Source organism: Oxyura jamaicensis, chromosome 4 (assembly GCF_011077185.1).
Source record: "Oxyura jamaicensis isolate SHBP4307 breed ruddy duck chromosome 4, BPBGC_Ojam_1.0, whole genome shotgun sequence".
NCBI classification, from domain to species: domain Eukaryota; kingdom Metazoa; phylum Chordata; class Aves; order Anseriformes; family Anatidae; genus Oxyura; species Oxyura jamaicensis.
In genome coordinates, this window is record NC_048896.1 from 29,831,415 (window position 1) to 29,849,742 (window position 18,328).

The 18,328-nt window shown below is 42.4% G+C and overlaps 2 protein-coding genes and 1 long non-coding RNA gene across 4 annotated transcripts in view; all 3 read left to right on the forward strand.

Moving 5' to 3' along the window:
* The first annotated feature begins 35 nt into the window (after window positions 1–35).
* Window positions 36–7,335, forward strand: MSMO1 (methylsterol monooxygenase 1). Of its 2 annotated transcripts, none has more exons than XM_035325289.1 (6): window positions 36–184; window positions 732–1,041; window positions 2,054–2,202; window positions 3,027–3,153; window positions 4,700–4,854; window positions 6,382–7,335. In XM_035325289.1, exons 2-6 carry the CDS (start codon window positions 787–789, stop codon window positions 6,584–6,586), a joined length of 891 nt encoding a protein of 296 aa, XP_035181180.1. In that variant the 5' UTR covers window positions 36–184; window positions 732–786; the 3' UTR covers window positions 6,587–7,335. The 2 variants fall into 2 exon arrangements, with proteins under 2 accessions (XP_035181180.1, XP_035181179.1); XM_035325288.1 differs by having other exon boundaries at window positions 93–238.
* A 2,185-nt stretch (window positions 7,336–9,520) lies between these two features.
* On the forward strand, window positions 9,521–10,662 carry LOC118166394. Its single transcript, XR_004750478.1, has 2 exons — window positions 9,521–9,863; window positions 9,900–10,662. It is a non-coding gene; the product is annotated as an uncharacterized LOC118166394 (long non-coding RNA).
* A 3,797-nt stretch (window positions 10,663–14,459) lies between these two features.
* Window positions 14,460–18,328, forward strand: part of CPE (carboxypeptidase E) — a 57,512-nt gene continuing 53,643 nt past the window's right edge. Inside the window, exon 1 of the mRNA XM_035324372.1 lies at window positions 14,460–14,806. Coding sequence (XP_035180263.1) covers window positions 14,530–14,806 — 277 coding nt within the window. The 5' untranslated portion in view covers window positions 14,460–14,529. The remainder of the gene's footprint in view (window positions 14,807–18,328) is intronic.

Genomic DNA, 18,328 nt, shown 5'->3' on the forward strand with positions numbered 1-18,328 from the left:
CGCCTTCAGCCAATCGCTGCCCGCGCGCGGCGGCCGCGTCCCGGCCCTCCTCACGCCTGACTCTCCGCCGCTGCCGCCGGCCGGCCAATGGGCGCCGCGCCGGGGGTTACGCCGCGGCCAATGGGCGGGCGCGCTTGAGGAGCCGGCGGGCGCGGCGCTTGTTATTGCTGCCGGCGGCGCCGAGGTGAGGGGCCGGGGGCTGCGGGACCGAGGGCCGCGGGTTCGAGTCCCGCTGCGGGTGAGCGGGGACGCGGGGGGGAGCGCGGCGAGGGGCCGAGGCTGGGTCTGAGCCGGGGCCTCGGGTGGGCGGCGGAGGGGGCTGGGGGTCGGGCACTGCATGGGGGGACCCGGCTGGGGTGGGAGGGAGTGAGGGAGCCCCGTGCCTGCAGCCTGGGGCCGGCCGCCATGCCGCGGTGGCCCGGTATAGCGTCATTTGTGGGCCTCGTCTGGACCTCTCCTTGCTGCTTTAGCACAGCGTGTAATTACTTCTGCCTTATTACGGGTGACACCAACAGAAACGTGTCTTCATCCCTTGCTCTAATCTCAAAACGCGACGATCAGTTCTCTCCCAAACCTGCTTCAGCCTTGGTTCCCTTACACCGTTCTCTGGAAATAACATCGGCCTCTCCCCTCCTCTCCCTGCTTTTACCCCCCAGGTTGATTTAACAGCCGAGGTAACGATTTTTCCGACGGCTAACTGCTATCTATTCCTTTCTCCTCAAAACGTTCAGGTTGCTCGCCGAGAGCTGTGGAGGAAGGGTGACGGTGATGGTCTGTGTCTGAGCAATGGCAACGAACGACAGCGTGAACATCTTGAACTCTGCCTATCTGGCGGTGGAATACATAGACTCCTTCCTGCCCGACAACCCCCTGCAGCAGCCGTTCAAAAATGCTTGGAACTACATGCTGGACAACTACACCAAGTTCCAGATTGCGACCTGGGGGTCGCTTATAGTTCACGAAGCTTCGTACTTCTTGCTCTGCGTGCCCGGATTTGTCTTTCAGTTTATACCGTACATGCAAAAGTATAAAATTCAACAGGTGAGGCAGCGCTGCGATGCTCATGTTGCCTGATTTGTCGTGGAAAGTGTAAATTAGGACACAGGGCTGCAGTTAGCTCCCAGTTCTTATGAACACATTTGTCTCTATCACTGTGGGCCACCTGGAAGTGAGAGAGAAAAATTACGCTGTTTGTGAGGAGATGAACATAAGATTTGGAGAAGCAAAGGAGTTAGAACAGGGTATGTCAGTCTGTGTGGTAACCAAGTTAAATTTTCTCCGAGCAGATTCAACAGGGGAAGGTACAGTGGGATTGCAATATCTGTTGGGGGATGAGACTTAATATTTTGAAGGAATTGTGTGCTGTGCTTATTTGCTAGCAAGTGTTCCTTTTGAAATACATCAGTGCACATGTTCATGATTTTGAAGTGTTTTAATGATGGAGAAAGTATAGAACAGACTGCACACTCTTAATTGTGTTTTGCTTATTAATGAGAAGCAAAGGCGCATCTGGCATCTAAAGGTGATTGTCTTCCCCAGGTTCTTTGTAATATTAATTGGAAAGGAAATAATACCCGTTCCTGATATTACTGTGAAACTTGGTAAAATGTCTCCCTGCAAAAACTATGTTTTCAAGACAGGATATTTCTTCACAAGCTTTTATCTTCAACTCATCTTTGTATTCTTTAAGCTATGGAAATACTTTGTGTGGCATGAAGAAGAAAAGTTAATGTATATTTGTGTTAAACTGTTGAATCAGAAATGTTCTTGCTAATTACAAATATTGAACTAACAAAAATAATTTGAGGTGACTGGCAAAGACAGCTTCTGGTAATAGAAACTTTTTACAAAAAGCTAGCTTAGAAAAATGAGAGCCTTCGATGAAACTGAATGTAATCCCCTGTAATTTGTATTACCTGCGTTAAAGTGTGTTACGAAGGACCTGATACTCACCTGTTAAGGTGAGATGAAACGCCCTTCGAAGTAATTTTTGCAGCACGTCAGTTATACACAATAGAAGTGCCTAACACAACTGATTGTTTTCTCTTTTTAGGATAAACCAGAAACATGGGAAAAACAGTGGAAGTGTTTCAAAACGCTCCTCTTCAATCACTTTTTCATTCAACTTCCTCTAATTTGTGGCACCTATTACTTCACAGAGTATTTTAACATCCCATATGAGTGGGAACAAATGCCTAGATGGTAGGTAGATATTACACTTATGTTCATGCTGAATGGGGAGTACAGTTATACATTTAACAAATACTGTGTGATAAAGTTGATGATGCTAACATAACTTTTTTGGCTAACAGACTGTGCTTGCTAATCACTCCACAGGCTTATCTGCTGTACAGCTTAGTAGATTTTTTTTTTTTTTTTAAGTGGCCCCAAATTGTTCTGGTGTTTGAAGAAGAAAGGAAATTAGGAGGGAGTTTATGGAAGCAAAGGAAGGCTTATAATGGCTTGGCGTAAATGTCTGACTTTTTAAATCTAACTTTTTTTTGATTCTCAGTGATTCCTCCTAAGTGTTTCTTTCCTCACACCTTGTTTTATTTCGTAGCAGTGGTGTATTCTTCCAGGGAGAGGAACCTGTTCCACATTCCCCTTTTTTGCCCTAAACTGTTGAGATACTTAGGAAAAAAAAAAAAAATACCCTCCTTCCCCCCAGTAGTAGTTCTTTGTAATAGAAGATCAACTTTCTTAGAGTTATTTTCCATTTGGTTTAGATAGCTAATGTGGTTTCTGTACCTAGGTCTTACACACACTACGGGTTTTTGTTACCGACCGTATGTGCAATGTTGAAATGGCAGCTTGTTATGCTGCATGTTAGCTCCAGCATGCCAACAGATGAGCTGATAGGTACGAGGACTAACGTGTATTTTTATATAAAAAGGTAGCAGCAATGCACTGGTAGTCAGCAACATACACAAGCATTTCTTACCCTATTAGTGCGTAAACTATTTAATGTTTCAAGACTGCATCTGCTACTATATTGTGCAGCTAATACCTCTTTCTGTTTTTTAAAGGTACGTTCTGCTTGCCCAGTGTTTCGGATGTGCGGTGATTGAGGACGCCTGGCACTACTTCCTGCATAGATTGCTGCATCACAAGAGAATATACAAGTACATCCATAAGGTTCATCATGAGTTTGTAGTATGTATTCCTTTATTTTTTAAAATTGTTTTTAGTATATGCAGACTCATACAGTTTGTTTAAAGGGTTTAGGGGTTTTACATCCTTCTGACAGGGAGATTGATGTCTTTTCCTGAGCTCTTTGTCAGAACAGTCATCCATTTTGTTTCTGAAATCGCCTCCTGTAATTTTATTTCATTTATGAGAACGACAGGGTGCACTTAGTACTTGCTGAAGTTTGGTCCTATGTGTAGAGCTGGGGGAAAGCAAGCTTTTTAAAACCTAAGCCTGCTCGTTAGGGGAGGAGGAAATGGTAGGTTTCTGGCTTTGTTTGTCAGTTCTTCACCCCTTGGGCATCACCCAGAGCGCAGCAACCCTCAGAACGCTGTCCACACTGGCTGCTTGTGCACTGCCTGGGTGCCCACATCACCTGGGCAGAGCACTTGATTTGGGGGAGGATCATAGCTTTGGACATGGGTTCCTAGAAGCAGTATAGGCAGTCGTGTGATACTGCATGGGGAACACAGCGCTCCCAGTACAGCGGTATTTGGGTGGTTCTGCATTTATCGGCGTTGAAGCCGACAGTGAGCACAAGGTAATGAGCCGTGCTCGACTGGAGGTGGCACTGTGCTGAGCTTACACGGTGTAGGCAATGCAGCTCTGTTCCGGTGGTACTGTTTCTGGACCACTGGGCTCAGTGCTGCTGTTGGCCTAGAGCTGTGTTTCAGCAGATAAGCCATACTGTGCCTGAGGTAAACTGCAGGCTGCTGTGTTTGGGGTGCTTTGTACAGGCTGCTCACAATAAAGAAGTTTGGTATGGATTTGTGCGTGCAGACACATCCGTGTATGTATGTCTGCAGTAGCAGCTTCTGTTCTCTTTCTCTTGGCAGCCCCTCAGGTTTCTGGCAGGAGCAGCAGCTAGAGGCTGGTGTTCTTGTGTATCCAGCAGTTCCTGCAGAAGCGATCTGTAGGCTAATGGCTGTTTCACTAAAAACTTTCACTGATAATAAAAGCTGATTACTTCTAAGCCATCCCTAAGCCACTTTGTGGAGTTTATTTATTTATTTTTTACTTCCTAAAACCTAATGTTGAAGGTGTAAATTTGATTTATTTTAAAAATTATTATATTTCTGTATCTGTTCCACTGCTGCCAACTCACTGTGGAATTTCTTTCCTGGTAAATCAGTATATATAGACAAGGTTTTTTGATTTCATAATAACATTTTCTATGATAAGAATTTATTTAAAAGAAATTATCAGTGTGGTTTTTTTACTTTTTAAGGAACTTTCCAAGTGAATCCTGACTCTGAGAGTATTTTGGCTTCCTTCTGCTTTGTTCTGCTTCCAAGACTGGATGTATAGCAAAGCTGATGGGAGCTTGCCAAACACTTCAATATTCCTGAAATAACTCTTTGGCCTGGGGTCGTGATAAGCCTAAACAAAAGCTTTTGACTTTAATAGTGAAGAGCTTGGAAATGGGAAGAGGAGAGTGCCACAGAATGGTGATCCTGATCTGGGGGTGTAGAAAATTGAAAATGGTGACAGTTTTCCTGTTATCTTTTTGTAGTCTCCTTTTGGAATGCAAGCAGAATATGCACATCCTCTGGAAACGCTTATCCTCGGAACTGGCTTTTTCATTGGAATCGTTGTTTTCTGCAACCATGTGATTCTTCTCTGGGCATGGGTAATATGCCGCTTGATGGAAACCATTGATGTACACAGGTGAAATCCTCATTGCTTTTTTAGTAGTTTTACTTCTCCCTATGTCTGTATTTAAGATTAAGTGTCTCTGTCACAGAGCTTTACTGTTTGTTTTGTACTGAAATGCTTTTATGCATCGTACAAAGAATAACAGTCTGAACAGTTACACTGTCTTCTGTTTTTGAGGTAGCATTGTCTGCAAATCTTGTTGATTTTAAAAAAGTACTGCAGACCGTTAGTTAGATCATCCTGAGGAGGGTTTCAGGAGCTAGGTGTCTCATTAGGCTGTCTGGCTCTAGATGTTTGGTGTATGGTTGATTGATCTTAGCCGTATTAGAATGTCAAAAATCAATTGCAGAATATGATGCTCCAGCCAAGAGCTTTTTAGTGCTTTCTTGCTGGATAAGAGAAACTTCAGGCTATACAACTGACCATCTTAAAAGTAAAAAAAAAACAACCAACCAAACAAACAAAAACCAAAAAAAAAAACAACAACAACAAAAAAAAACTTTTATTTCTTTATGGTAGATGTGAAGGACAAGACTACTCATCTCTGTAGTAAAACTGACTTATTTCAAATTTGGCTCCAAAATGGTAATGCACACCCAAGAAGGCTTAGTTGGGTTAATCTGAAAATGAATGATCTTTTCCATGTCCAAGAGGAAAGAGTTCACTTCTGAAACATTAGCATCACACTTGACCTTGTGCCTGTAAATGCATTATGACACATATTGTGTTGTATTGTAAGCTGTGTCAAGTGTTTTTGTGGAACATGAGCTAATAACTGGCTCACTGTACCAATCATTGCCAATTTAGGAGTCTGTTGGGCAGAGTGAGAAGTGTATGTTGTGACATACCAAAGTAATTCGTGCAAAGTATGAGTCTTTGACAATAATAATGGTGATTTGTTGTCCACATGAGGTGTTTATAACAAATTGCTTCATGCTCTCCCCACTAGGTGGTAGTAAGATGCTTTCCATTACCCCTAAGCAAGACCTGAAATCTCTGTAAAGCGAACTCTTCTGGTTTCAATATTATTTTAATTTCGGATTTTGAGTTTTAAACACTTGAAGAACTTGCTGTAAGCAGAAAATGATTAAGAGCAGGAATACTACAACTGTAGATGATTTGAGCTGCTGTTTGATGAGCAGATGAGCTGATTGGTGTTTATAGCTTGCTGTCACTAAGATTTTGGTTTTTGTTCTGCTTTCCTAACTTGAGCCAGTTAAATCCACTAAGCCAGCGGGAAGTCAGTCACTCTGATCTCCGAGGTGTCTTGGTTGAATTTTTTGTGTTGCTTAGAAAGCTGAGCTAAAAAGGTCGCTGAGTGCCAAATCCATTGTGGGATAGTTAACAGAAGCATTTGCCTAAGATAGAAGGGGATTTTGTGTTCCTATTGAGCTAGTGTTCAAGTGATTACTTCAGGACTTTATAGAACTTCTTTGATATTATAAAAAGGACAAGTTAGTGTCTATATTATGTGGTTTATATCTGGGAAGAATACTTACTGTAATTGTGCTTTTTTTTTTATCTTTCTCCCCTCCATAGTGGCTATGATGTTCCACTGAACCCTCTCCATTTGGTGCCTTTCTATGCTGGGGCCCGTTTTCATGATTTCCATCACATGAACTTTATCGGCAATTATGCTTCAACCTTCACGTGGTGGGACAGAATCTTTGGCACAGACTCTCAATTCATTGCCTATAAAGAAAAAGAGAAGAAGCAGCAGCTCATGACGAAGAAGGCTAACTAAAAATCCAGTGTAAAAATTCTGATGCTAATACTGGTAGTCAACTTTTGCTTTTCTTTAAAGCAAAATAGTGATCGGGTATTAAGCAGAAATCATGTTCCTTGGCTACTAAGTGGTAGGGAAAAAAAAGCTAATTAAACTGCAGTATCTTCCTAATGGGAATGCTTTCTATTTTATATGTAAGTACTGCATATATTTTAACTACAGATTTAAAGAAGATGCAAAAAAACTGAGATGACTCTTGTCTGTCCGTTTTTTTGGCAAAAATTACTCAGTTTCATCTTTAACGTTGCCCACTTTGGTTCCAGGTAGAACTGTACACGTACTCTGAAATTGAACTTAATTTTTTAAAATATAGATACTTACATTTGTAATATCAAATAGAACATTAACTGGTATCAGCACTGTATTATTTAAATATTGGGTCCAATTTGCTTTAAACCAAAACATCTGTTAATAAGCTTGGACAGGCCGTTTGCACACTGGATAATGCGAACTGTATATACGAGAATACCTATCAAGACGTGAGTTAGCAGACATTCCTGATCTAGACTTACTTTTTTTTTTTTTTTAGATTACAAATAAAGAGAATACAAGTTTTTGTTTTGAACAAACTGTTTTTGCTGCTCTCTGAAGTTGCTGTCAGTGTACTTAGCATTTACATTACATTCTTTTGTGTTGTAATTTGCTGAACTGACTTGTTGCTATATTTGCACTTGTGACTGATGAAATAAATGTGGTTTGGTTTGATACGTGTATTATACTTTTCATGTTAATACAAAACTGTGGCAAAGAACACCTAAGGTAGAGTGTTTTACTTTGTTGATCTCTCTAATAAGGAAGCATTATTTCTATCGTAGTCTAAATAGTTTACAGGTAGAACTTGTACAGAGACAGCAATAAGAAATGGAAACAGAACATCCTGTAAGTTCTGCTGGTTTGTGTTTTGAGGGACTTGAATACTTGGATCTATTCAGTGTAGCCACAACTTCTGGGACAAGTGCATTTTCAAATTAAGCTGTAGGTTTCACAGACCAGTATCTTAACATCTACTACTTGAGTTGCACTAGTAATAGAAACAATATTCTAATATTGTTGAATCTACTCTCTAAACATGTCTTGCACAGGAAACAATGGTGGAAGCATTTAAGAAGGGCTTAAAGCCTTATAAATATCTTGCACTTTGTATTATAATGCCAGATGCTTTTCAGACTTCAAATGCCATTTCATTTACTCTATAACTTCTTTAGAGATGCTTGCAGGTTTTTTTTTTTCCATACTCAGGACCACCTGAATCTTGATGCTGCTTCACATACAGTCTGCTGTAATCCTGTAAAGTTGTTAAAACCATAAAAGTGCAGATCAGATCAGGCTTCTAACAACAAAAAAAATAAAGATGTTAATGACATTTAAACAGTGATTGAAATAATACTTGAAGTGTAGAAGTAGTTCAGATTCTTCTTCTGCGTGCTGTGCTGTGGAACCTTTTACTAAAAAATATGCAGCCTTTTACTTCTGTCTCTATCCCTGCTGAAATATGGTGTTCTCCCTTTCTCCCCTTTCCTCTGAAAGGAAGCAAAAATACTTGTCCGTGGCAGGTGAGTGAAAGCTGAAAACCCAGTATTGTTCAGTTTTTAGCACAGACCTAAGACTTCCTGAATCCATATGCGCTACCAGCCTGAACTCTCTGTGGTAGAAGCAACCTCTTTAATCCGGTTTCAAAGACTGCCTTTATCCCCTTTGTCAACTCCCACTCTCATCCTGCAGCTGCAGCTATGCTTAGCCTTGCTGTATTGAACTCCTAGCCTAAAAATACAAGGAGCTCTCAGTGCTTCAGATTTTCCTCGTATATATGATTCTATTCATTGATTCCTAGCCCATTGGTCTGTGCCTGTACATACGCTGTCACATTATGTATGACTGAGCCAATTGCTTAAATACTCCAGTAAAGTTACTTGTAAAAGCTTGTCTCATCAGCTGATGGAGAGCTCAATCAGAGCAGTAAAAATTTGTGATGATGAAGTTGTAAATTCCATTCCTCAAAAAGTTCTAAGTGTAATGAAAGCATCAGTAACATTACTTACACCATCTCTTTAGGTTTGGCCAGTGTATGTCTTGGTTTTGGTTTTGTTTTTCATGAACGGGATCCCTATTTTTCTCTGACACCCATTGATAGGTTATGTTTTGGATTATTTTAAGCATATGATTATTTGGATTCTCTTTAACAAATTCCTAGAGAACTATGCAACTTGTGTTTTAAAAAAAAAAAAATGGAAAAAATGTGCTTACTGGACCTCTCTCAACACAGGAATTTGCACTCGAAAACCACAGGTGCGTTTTGCTGCAGGACTCAAATAGGCTTGCATTCTCCCTCTACCACCACACCTTTTCATATGCAGAACCTTTCTTGTATTTAGTACTGAACATGACGCTCGCCAGGAAATGAACTCATTTATCTTTTGTGCATTATCAAGAATGGTGTTAGGTAATAAAATTTTTGAGGGTGTAGGCCTTTATTTAATAAGAACTTGCTGATTCCCCCCCCTGCATATGCAGTGTGGGAGACTAGTATGTGCAGTTCTGAAAACTAACAGGTTGTGCAGGAGGAAAAAAAAAAAGAAGCAACATACAGGGAACAGTTTTTGGCTCTTCACAGGGCTTGACAAAGCCTTACACAATCTGTTGTCTCCTTTATCCTCTTTAGCAAGGAGACAGATTTAGCTCTTAAAAGTGATAGCAAAGGGGAATAAGCAGGGCAGCAACATTTTTCAAAACCTAATCTTTTCCTGAAAGTCCAGCTTGGTTTAAGTAAGGTTCATCGATGAGAAGTAACAGCTCGTACTGTCCTCTGGGCTGCGATAAATAATTGAATTCTGTGAGAGTGATGAGAAGTAAATGCTTCACATCACTCTCACAGTAAAAAACAGTAAATGGTTTTTGGAAACTTGGAGAGAAGGAACTGTTTAGATTAGGACTGCACAACAATGAACTCCCTTTTCTGCTGATGGGAGTAAGGTAGCTTGTGTTACGCTACAGCACAACTTGCCATAAGGTGTGATATTTGTAAATGTTAGACTTTATTTTCCTCACCTGGTTTATAATTAGTGACTACTGAGCGTTTCAAGATGATTTAAAAGAAAAATGTGATATATTTATAGATTTTTAGCATTCATTTATATTGCAAAACGGTATCAGAGAAATCTCCATGTTGGCTACAGCTATTTATTGCTAACTGTAGCATTAGTTATTATTATAGTTATTAGATTATAGTTATTATATAGTTATTATAGTTATTATAGTTATTATAGTTATATAGTTATATAGTTTATTACATAGTTATTAGTTATTATGATAGTTTATCATCTCCAAATCTGTGTCCCATTGCTGCTGCCTCTCTCCCTGTCAGTTTTAGCCTACTGGTAAACCTTAGCCACTGAAGCCTGTAACTGGCAGGCACAGGAAAGAGGCAACTTCTTGCCATTGGCTCTTGATTTTCTATCCTTGAGGGTGATGAACACAATTATCAAATTGCTTTTCAATTGTATTTTCATCAGCTAACCAAGTTACATTATGTCCTTCTCAGCGAGACATTTCCTTTATTGCTCACATCGCTTCTGTGGCTTTGTCTGAGTTTTCAACACCTTGTTTCCAACTTGACTATCAGTTCTGGTGGTGGTTCCATTCTCACTAACACCACCTCGATGGTATAATTGCATCCTTCTTCTCAACCACTGGGCTTCTGTTGAAACATTCAGAGATAAAATTAGCTGTTCACAGCACCGTGCTGGAAAGTGCAGGTGAGTTACCCATCTATTGTGGTCTCTTTGTGCTCCTACCAATACCATTTGCCAGACTGCTCTAACTGTGTTTTGTATCTCTCATTCTGAAGTGTAATTTGCTAATTGCTGTGCTGAAATATTGCTCATTTAAATAGGCTTGACCTACCAGGTAATTTAAATCACTTTCCAGCACTACTGTATCCTTACTCACTGTTCTGCTGACCTTGGCCATCTGTAAATTTCACCATTTCTGATTCATATTTATGTAACCACTGAATAAATTAGACCCCAGACTTGAAATACTGGTCCCTGTGGAAGAACACTCCATTAGATAATGACTCACCAATTCGTTTTTTTGTTGCTGTTGTTGTTTGTTTTTTTAACAAAGCTGTCAGCCAGTTCTGAGTACCCTCGAAATGATGCTGCATGGCAGGTTCTCTGTACGACTGTTTGGCAGCACAGCTGTGATTTATCGGAGACAGCTCGGGACTTCAGTGCTCAAAACCTAGCATCATCCCCGAAGCAAGCTGTTGCTGTGATCCGAAATGGGGCAGTAATAAGCTACTGCCACTGGTGTAGGTATCCCCAGGTATGTGTCAGATCCAATTTGTGTGAAATTCAAGGTGTAGTTTATAAAAAGGCTCAGCCCAGAATTGTTACACGTATAGCACGTTCAACTCCGTGCCCCAGCAAGCATGGTAAGCTCTTAAATACTTGATGGGGCTGAGTTTCAGTAGTATGTGTGAGTCATCTAACAGGTGGAGACACAGTAAATGAGTCAGTCTTGGAATACATAACTTGAAGGTGATTTTATTTCCTTTCCCCTCTCTGTAACTCCTACGTTTGGATTTTTAAAAATTCTTTCTATCGGCGTTTACATCTGTGTTGACCTGCCTTGTATTAAGCCTGTTCTCAAAGTACTGCAGAAGCCGTGACGTCCCATTTCTCAGCCCTGATTTGCAGATAAAAGAGCTGAGTTGTGGAAGACGTTTGGAGGTTGGTAATAGAAGCTCCTGCCTTCAAGTGACCAGCGCTGTCAGGTATATGTATATACGGCCAGCTGCCAAACACGTTTTGTAAAAGCTTCCTGCATCTTCAGTTATCTCTACCTACTTGCCTGGTAATCGAGACTGAAACCTTTTAAAAATTGATTGGAACTCTTCTATTCCTATCATTAATGTCTTGATCCATTGAAACTCGTGGCAGCTTTTCGTTATTTGTCTTGATCTTTTAGGACATACATGTCCTATGTCTGTTCTTTTTGAACAGCTGTTCAGTGTTGATATTCTAATGAGTCTTTCAGAATTTTTCCAAGAATCCAGGATGTGATATAACTGAGTATTAGCAGATAACTCATCTAAGAAAGAACTCATCAAAGACCAGCTAGTGATTCAGTCTCACTCCGAACATGCTTCTCCCTGACATGTTATGAGCATCCTACTCAGTTAGTTGTATGCTAGAAAAGTCTTCGTGCACCCTCTTACTTCTGTCCAAATATAAACCAGATACTATTTCCACAAAATCATTATTAACAGCATTGTTATTAAGAATGTAAGCATCTGATCTCCATCTTAGGGCGTTTTTAGGATTTCTGCTATTCCTAGTGTATTTTTAAAGCTATATACAGCTTTTGGGTTCTATTTTGGGTTTAGAAAATAAAATAATTGCCTCAGACTTCTCATCTTGCCACAGAAATAAAGCACAGTTGCTGAAGTCTTGTAAGTAGAACTCTGAGTGTGAGGAGCTTTTTTAGCACCATTTATTTATATACTTGCTGGTGAGTCATGATTTGCTGAAGAAAAGTTATTCAGGCAAGTCAAAAATATCTGAAAATTTGAATCGCATTCACCAATTTGTTTTAGCCAAAAGAAAGGATGGATATGTCTACATACAGATATATATATATATATATATGAGAATGAAATTTTTTCACCATTACCGAATTATTTAGGCTGCATCTGTTAATGAAATATAATCTACTATTCAGTGTCATATAGGAGAAGTAAAACTGATCTGAAATCTGCTGATTTTCTGGACAGGGAGCCCTTGAGATCTGTTCTCTGCTCTAATGAGTATTAGTAACTTACCGAGGCCAGACCCAGGAGCCTGGTTATGAGTACAGCCTGGGAATGCCGTTGGGGTTAGAGTATTCCTCTAAGACTAAAGCAAGTGCAAAACCTTTTTGCACGCTACAAAGAAGTTTGGCCATTGGCTGTGAAGATGCTCATTGTCTTTGAACTGGAAAATATGGCGATGGGTTGAATAAAGTGGAAGACATCACTTTATTCCTCCTACTCAGTTCTGTATGTGAACTCAGAACAACATATTTCATGGAATATAATGCCCTGTTCTACAAAAGAAGGATATGTGCATGTGTTTTTATAAGTACTCATTCTCTGATTTGTTTGTTTTTTGAAGGGGAAGTGTTAATAAATGTAGAAATTAATGTAAACCTGTGCAGGTCTAGTCATGATACTAATTTGATGTAGTGGAATTAACTGCTTGAATAGATTAGAAGAAAAAGCTGATTTCTGAGCCCACTCCTATTTTTTAATGGCATCGCATTTTGGGGGAACAAATCTGAAGGGAAGCCAGTAAGAGTTGCTACACTGCACAGAGTTCTGTTTGACTGATCAGAAAGTTCTCCAGGAAATGACACTGTAAGTCTAAAACCACAGCATCAGCAGATTTATTTGCTTTATGTATAAGGCATAAAGGAAAGTGGCAGAGAAAAGAATATTTAGCCTGCAGTGTACATAGCCCACAAAACAGTTAAAGAATATAAATCTTTTGAAGGCTCTGCCAGCTACCTTTATTTGCAATTCATCTTGGAGCTCTGAGGGTGTTGCACATTTGCATGTAATTTTAAAGTGGCCTGAAGTCATAAACAAATTTGTAAGGCAATTCGTGCTGCTTGAGATGAGAAAGTCAGAGGAATGGCTGTTCAGTGATTCTAGATCTAAACAGAGATTGTGGAATGAGGAACCAACATACCGGGTTGTCTCTACATCCTAAATGTGTATGTTCTTGTGCACTCAGTATGTTTCAGTGTCCTGACTGTCAGCCCTGGGTTTTTTGGTGTGTATCTTCATAGCGAGAACCAAAAATCACCTCACCCAGTCCTCACCAGTCCAAAGTTTAATTCCAGGAGCACAACCATGCACAATATGATGGTCATCTCGCACAGTTTTCCAGCAGTAAGAAAGGAAAGCTGAAGGCTCCAAGGACCACTCAGAAGGTGTTTTTGTGCATGGTTGTGCTCCTGGAATTAAACTGGGCAGGGAAGTTGAATATGTTGGCTTTTTTTTTATCGTAAGTGCATGTTCAGGTGTGAGTTTCAGATGCTGGATGAGTTTCCAAGCTGGTATCGCCAAGCGAAGTTACACAAGCTCACCCTTTTAAGTTAGAAGATGGTAAAAGAGGTGTCAAACTGGGGATGAGGTTCTTTTTGTAGAGACGGGTTGGATGTATGATTTTCAAACTCTTCAGTATTTTGAACCTCTGGAAATTTTCAAATGAGGCTTTGTGTCCTTTAAAAAAAATCTGCTATGGAAATTGCTCTTTAGCATTTTTCTTTTGCGGGTTGTTGTTTTGGGGCAGTTTTGATGTAGTCTAAACACCTACATTGGTAAAAGCAGGTTGAAAAAAAAAAACGATGTTTTCTGCTGTCCTGCAGCATCAGAGCTCAGTGGAGGTGGTGGTGGCTCTCTATATCTGAAAGGAAGGTGTGGGGAGCTGGGGGTCGGTCTCTTCTCACAGGTAACCAGTGATAGGACTAGAGGGAAGGGCCTCAAGTTGTGCCAGGGGAGGTTCGGGTGGGAAATGAGGAGACATTTCTTCTCAGAAAGCGCAGTCAGGCGTTGGAAGGGGTTGCCCAGGGAGGTGGAGTCACCGTCCCTGGGGGCGTTCAAGGAAAGGTTGGATGTGGTGCTTGACGACCTCCATGACCTCAGCAACCCCTCCTGAGCCTCAGTTTCCCCGAGTCATGCCCCAGGGTGCAGAAACGCCCCGAGCAGCCCGGGCGGCAGCAGGTGCCGGCGGGGCTGGGCGGCCCGCCCCCTCCTGCGGCTGCCGCGGCTCCTCCCGCCGCCCCTCCCTCCTTCTGTCCGTCCGTCCGTCCGTCCTTCCCTCCCTGCCGGGCCGGCGGGAGCCTGTACGTGTGCGGGGATGGCGGCTCGGGTGCTGCTGGCTCTGTGCGGGCTGCTCGTTGCCTGCCGGGCGGCCGAGCCGGCGGGGGCGGGCGGCGCCAGCCGGCGGCGGCGGCTGAGCTCCGAGGAGGGCATCTCCTTCGAGTACCACCGCTACGCCGAGCTGCGGGAGGCGCTGGTGGCCGTGTGGCTGCAGTGCCCGGCCGTCAGCAGGATCTACACGGTGGGGCGCAGCGCCGAGGGCCGGGAGCTGCTGGTCATCGAGCTGTCCGACCGACCCGGCGAGCATGAGCCCGGTGAGGCGGCGGCGCGGGGACGGGCGGGGGGACGGGGACATTTGGGGGGGGGGGGGCGCGCACCTCGGGTGCTGCCACCCCCGGAGGGAAGAGCCGGGACCCTGAGTGGGGCACCTGCGGTTGTCCCCTCGCCCTTCCGGGGGTTTCGGAGCAGGCCCCGAGTGCCGGGTTTGTAGCTGGAGATGGGCTCGCCCCGGAGCGGGTCCCTGCAGCCTCCGGAGCTGGACCCAACTTTCGGCATCCTCAGGGGGCTCACGTTTTTACTGACCGCTTAGGGCTGCTGGTGGCATTTAGAGGTCGTTTATTGGAAGACACGAGAGGGAGGCAGGGTAACAAAGCATCATCTTGCAATAAAAGTGTGTAGGAATTGCAGTGAAAGCCGAACAATTTGTCTGTGGTGCGTTGCCATCTCGATGCAAAGGGTGATCCCGAAGCTAAGGCTTAACCTGTCACCGCCACGCAATTTGCATGCTAAAACGAGGCACGGCCCCTGCTGTAACTGAGTGACTGGCAGGGGACAGTCGGCTGCAGCTCTTCCATTTGCTGCTTCCGTCAAGCCAGCTGAGACGGGGAGAAAAAGAGCTCTGTGTGCAGTCAGAGATGGAGGCTCCTTCTCCTGCTGCTGCTGCTGCTGTCGGGGATGTGGGGAAGGGCTCGTCGCAGGGCCCAGGGAGAAGACAATCCGGCTGTATGTCACTGAGCGATATCAAACCGCAGAAGTGAACCTTTCCTCTGGGCTGCACCCACACATAAGCTGTGGGGAGCACAAAGGGCGCTCCGTGCTTCCTACAGTGTGCTGGGTCCCTCACAAAAGGAGGCCAGCGGATGGAAAAGCCACATGTTTTAGTGCCCAAATCACATGGGGAATGTGATGAGCACTGGCGATCTGTAGTGGTAGATGCTGAAGATACTGTGTGTGTGGTTTGCTCCCCCCCCCCCCCCCGAGGATTAACCAGGATTTGAACCAGAGCATGCTCGTTGCTTTATTTAAATCCTCCGTCTCCTTCTGCCAGGTACGGGGCATTGCTCAGAAAAGCAGAGAGCTGCTGCAGCCTCCGTTATCTGCAGTGGCACATGAGAGACTCGGGATCCCTTCAGGAAGGACAGACTCATGCCTAGCTAGGGCTGTGCTCCTTTGAAATAATCATAAAGGCACTGACAGCATCTGTGCTGCTCTGTTCCAGAGCCCAAGCACACCACCGTGATGCTCATGGTTGTTTGTATTAGAGGGGCTTTCTTCTTAATAATGTGCCCTTTCTTCTGCTGTGCAGTAAAAGGCAGCACTGTTTGTTTTCCTATGTGAGCTTTTTTTTAAGCTGTGCGTTAAAAGAAGTGGAGCCTTGTACCAGCCTTGGCAGGAGCCGTGAGGCTGCTTTTGCAGCTCTTACCTGAGCGGGGGGATCCTTGCTCACTGTGAGGAGCCATGCTGGATTCCCAGGGTGGAATAGGAATATTTTGGGTGATTAAAGCTTCCAGGATCAGGACCATCTGATTTGTCATCATATGTTATTAAAAAATGATCAGAAGATTCATAGACACAGGCACGCGTATAGATTTTTTTTTTCTTTTTTCCATGACAGGTGAAGGATTTGTTATTCCTGAGCATAACCTGTTCCTACAGAATAGGATATATGTCACAAGGTTTATTTTTAAATAAATATCTGTGTAAATGAGATACAACTTACTGGTTTATGATCTGTAGAGAGCTTATGCATCTGTAAGCCTGGTGAGTATGCGGGGATGACACCAGAACTACCCAGTGAGCCGCCATGAAAACACGCAAAAAAATGTTTCTGCTCACTTAGTGAGCAAGTTGATGACAAAATAAATCTGTGAAGTGTCAGCAGAGCATCAGTAAAGATGCTTTATACTGAGTAAAGAGGCTTTGCACTGAGTAAATCAAATCCGGCACATACATGCATGCGTTACATAAGCACACGTATGCTATGCCCGTGCAGTGTTGTGTGAGTTCATTTGGTCACACGTGGACATAAGAATCAACTTCTGTTTTAGAATATCAGCTATTTTTCAAAATAAATTAGTAATACTTGTGCGATATTGAAAACAAATTCAGGAGAGAAATAGGAAAAAAAAATAGAAGCATACTCTAGAATTCCAGAGCAACTGGAAGAAATCTATAATAAGCAACCAGAGTGAATCCTTAAGGCCTTAAGGCCTCATCTTTTGCTGGAACTGGGATGATTTTTTATTTTATTTTTTTTTTCTGAAGACCTGGTACTACATTAGAAGCCGGAGCAGCTCCATATGAGCAAGTCCATAAGCATTTACAAGTATCTTGGCAAATCTTTGAAATACAGATCAGTTACTTGGAGGGTCAGAGTTGCTGAACTTTTCCCAGAGACATGCTAAATGTCAAAAGTGGGAGAGTGCTGAAAGTTCCTGATCCTGCTAGGAGAATGCTAGGAGAATGTGTCAGCTCCTCTGCAGATGTGAGTACTTCACTACTCAGGTTTCCGTTTTGCTTCATGCCACAGGGAGTTTATTCTAGTATTTTGCGATTATTTTTTTTAATTTTTTAATTTTTTTTTATTGTGGCAGTGGTTTCTTTAGGCTGATGGAAAAGAAAGTATTGAATAAGGAGAAGTAAAACCTGGAAATGAAGATGTCTGAACAAACAGCTCTACACTGAGGAAGCTGTGCCTTGCAGAAAGTTAAGGCAAAGCAAGATGTGAATGAGCCTGTATCAGTGGTTAGATGTAAAAGGTGTTATATGACCTGAGACTCGAAACAATCAAAATCATTTTGGAGTGGTTTTGATTCAGTGAGAAAATACAATTTGGTCCCCGTGCTTGCTAAAAATTGGCGAAGTTGACAGAAGACAGCAGAGGGCAAGGTGAGATAAAGCGAGGAGAAAGAGATGATGGGAAACTGATGATGCACCAAAGGAAAACAGAACAGTTGACAATAAAGCACAGGTTATTTCTGGGACAAAGTAAATAATGTTTTGCCTTAATTGTTGTGCAGGTGCGACTACTTGCAAATATAGCAAATAGACTCTTGCTTTGGGTATCTGATGTTCTGTTGAAAAGACACCAAGTAGATGCTGATCTCGCAAGGCTTTTTTATGACTATAAATAAGCTCATTTTGGGCATAAGTTTGTATTCTTTAATAGCAGTGAAATATATTTAGAATCGATTAATGCTGAAAGCAATTCCTCCACCTTTAATGTTCAGCCACTTGTTTAGGCATGCTGCCACTTCTGACTCATTTGTACCATTGATTTTGGTGGCGCAGGATAAGTCCTCTCCATTACCGCTTCCCTCCTACCTGTTGAAAATGAGACATCGGAGATTCTTAATTTTTTGTTCTTTACCTGAAAAAGTTGTAGCTAAAAATTTATCTCAATTTCTTCTTTGTTTAAAAAACAAGCAAAGATTTTTATGTATTTTTTCAGTGTTGTAGTTTTGTTATTAAATTCTGCAAGTAAAGATTATTAATTGACTGGCTGCGTGTGGTATAGATACATGCCCTCAACATTTCCTTTGCATCAAGTGGAGAGA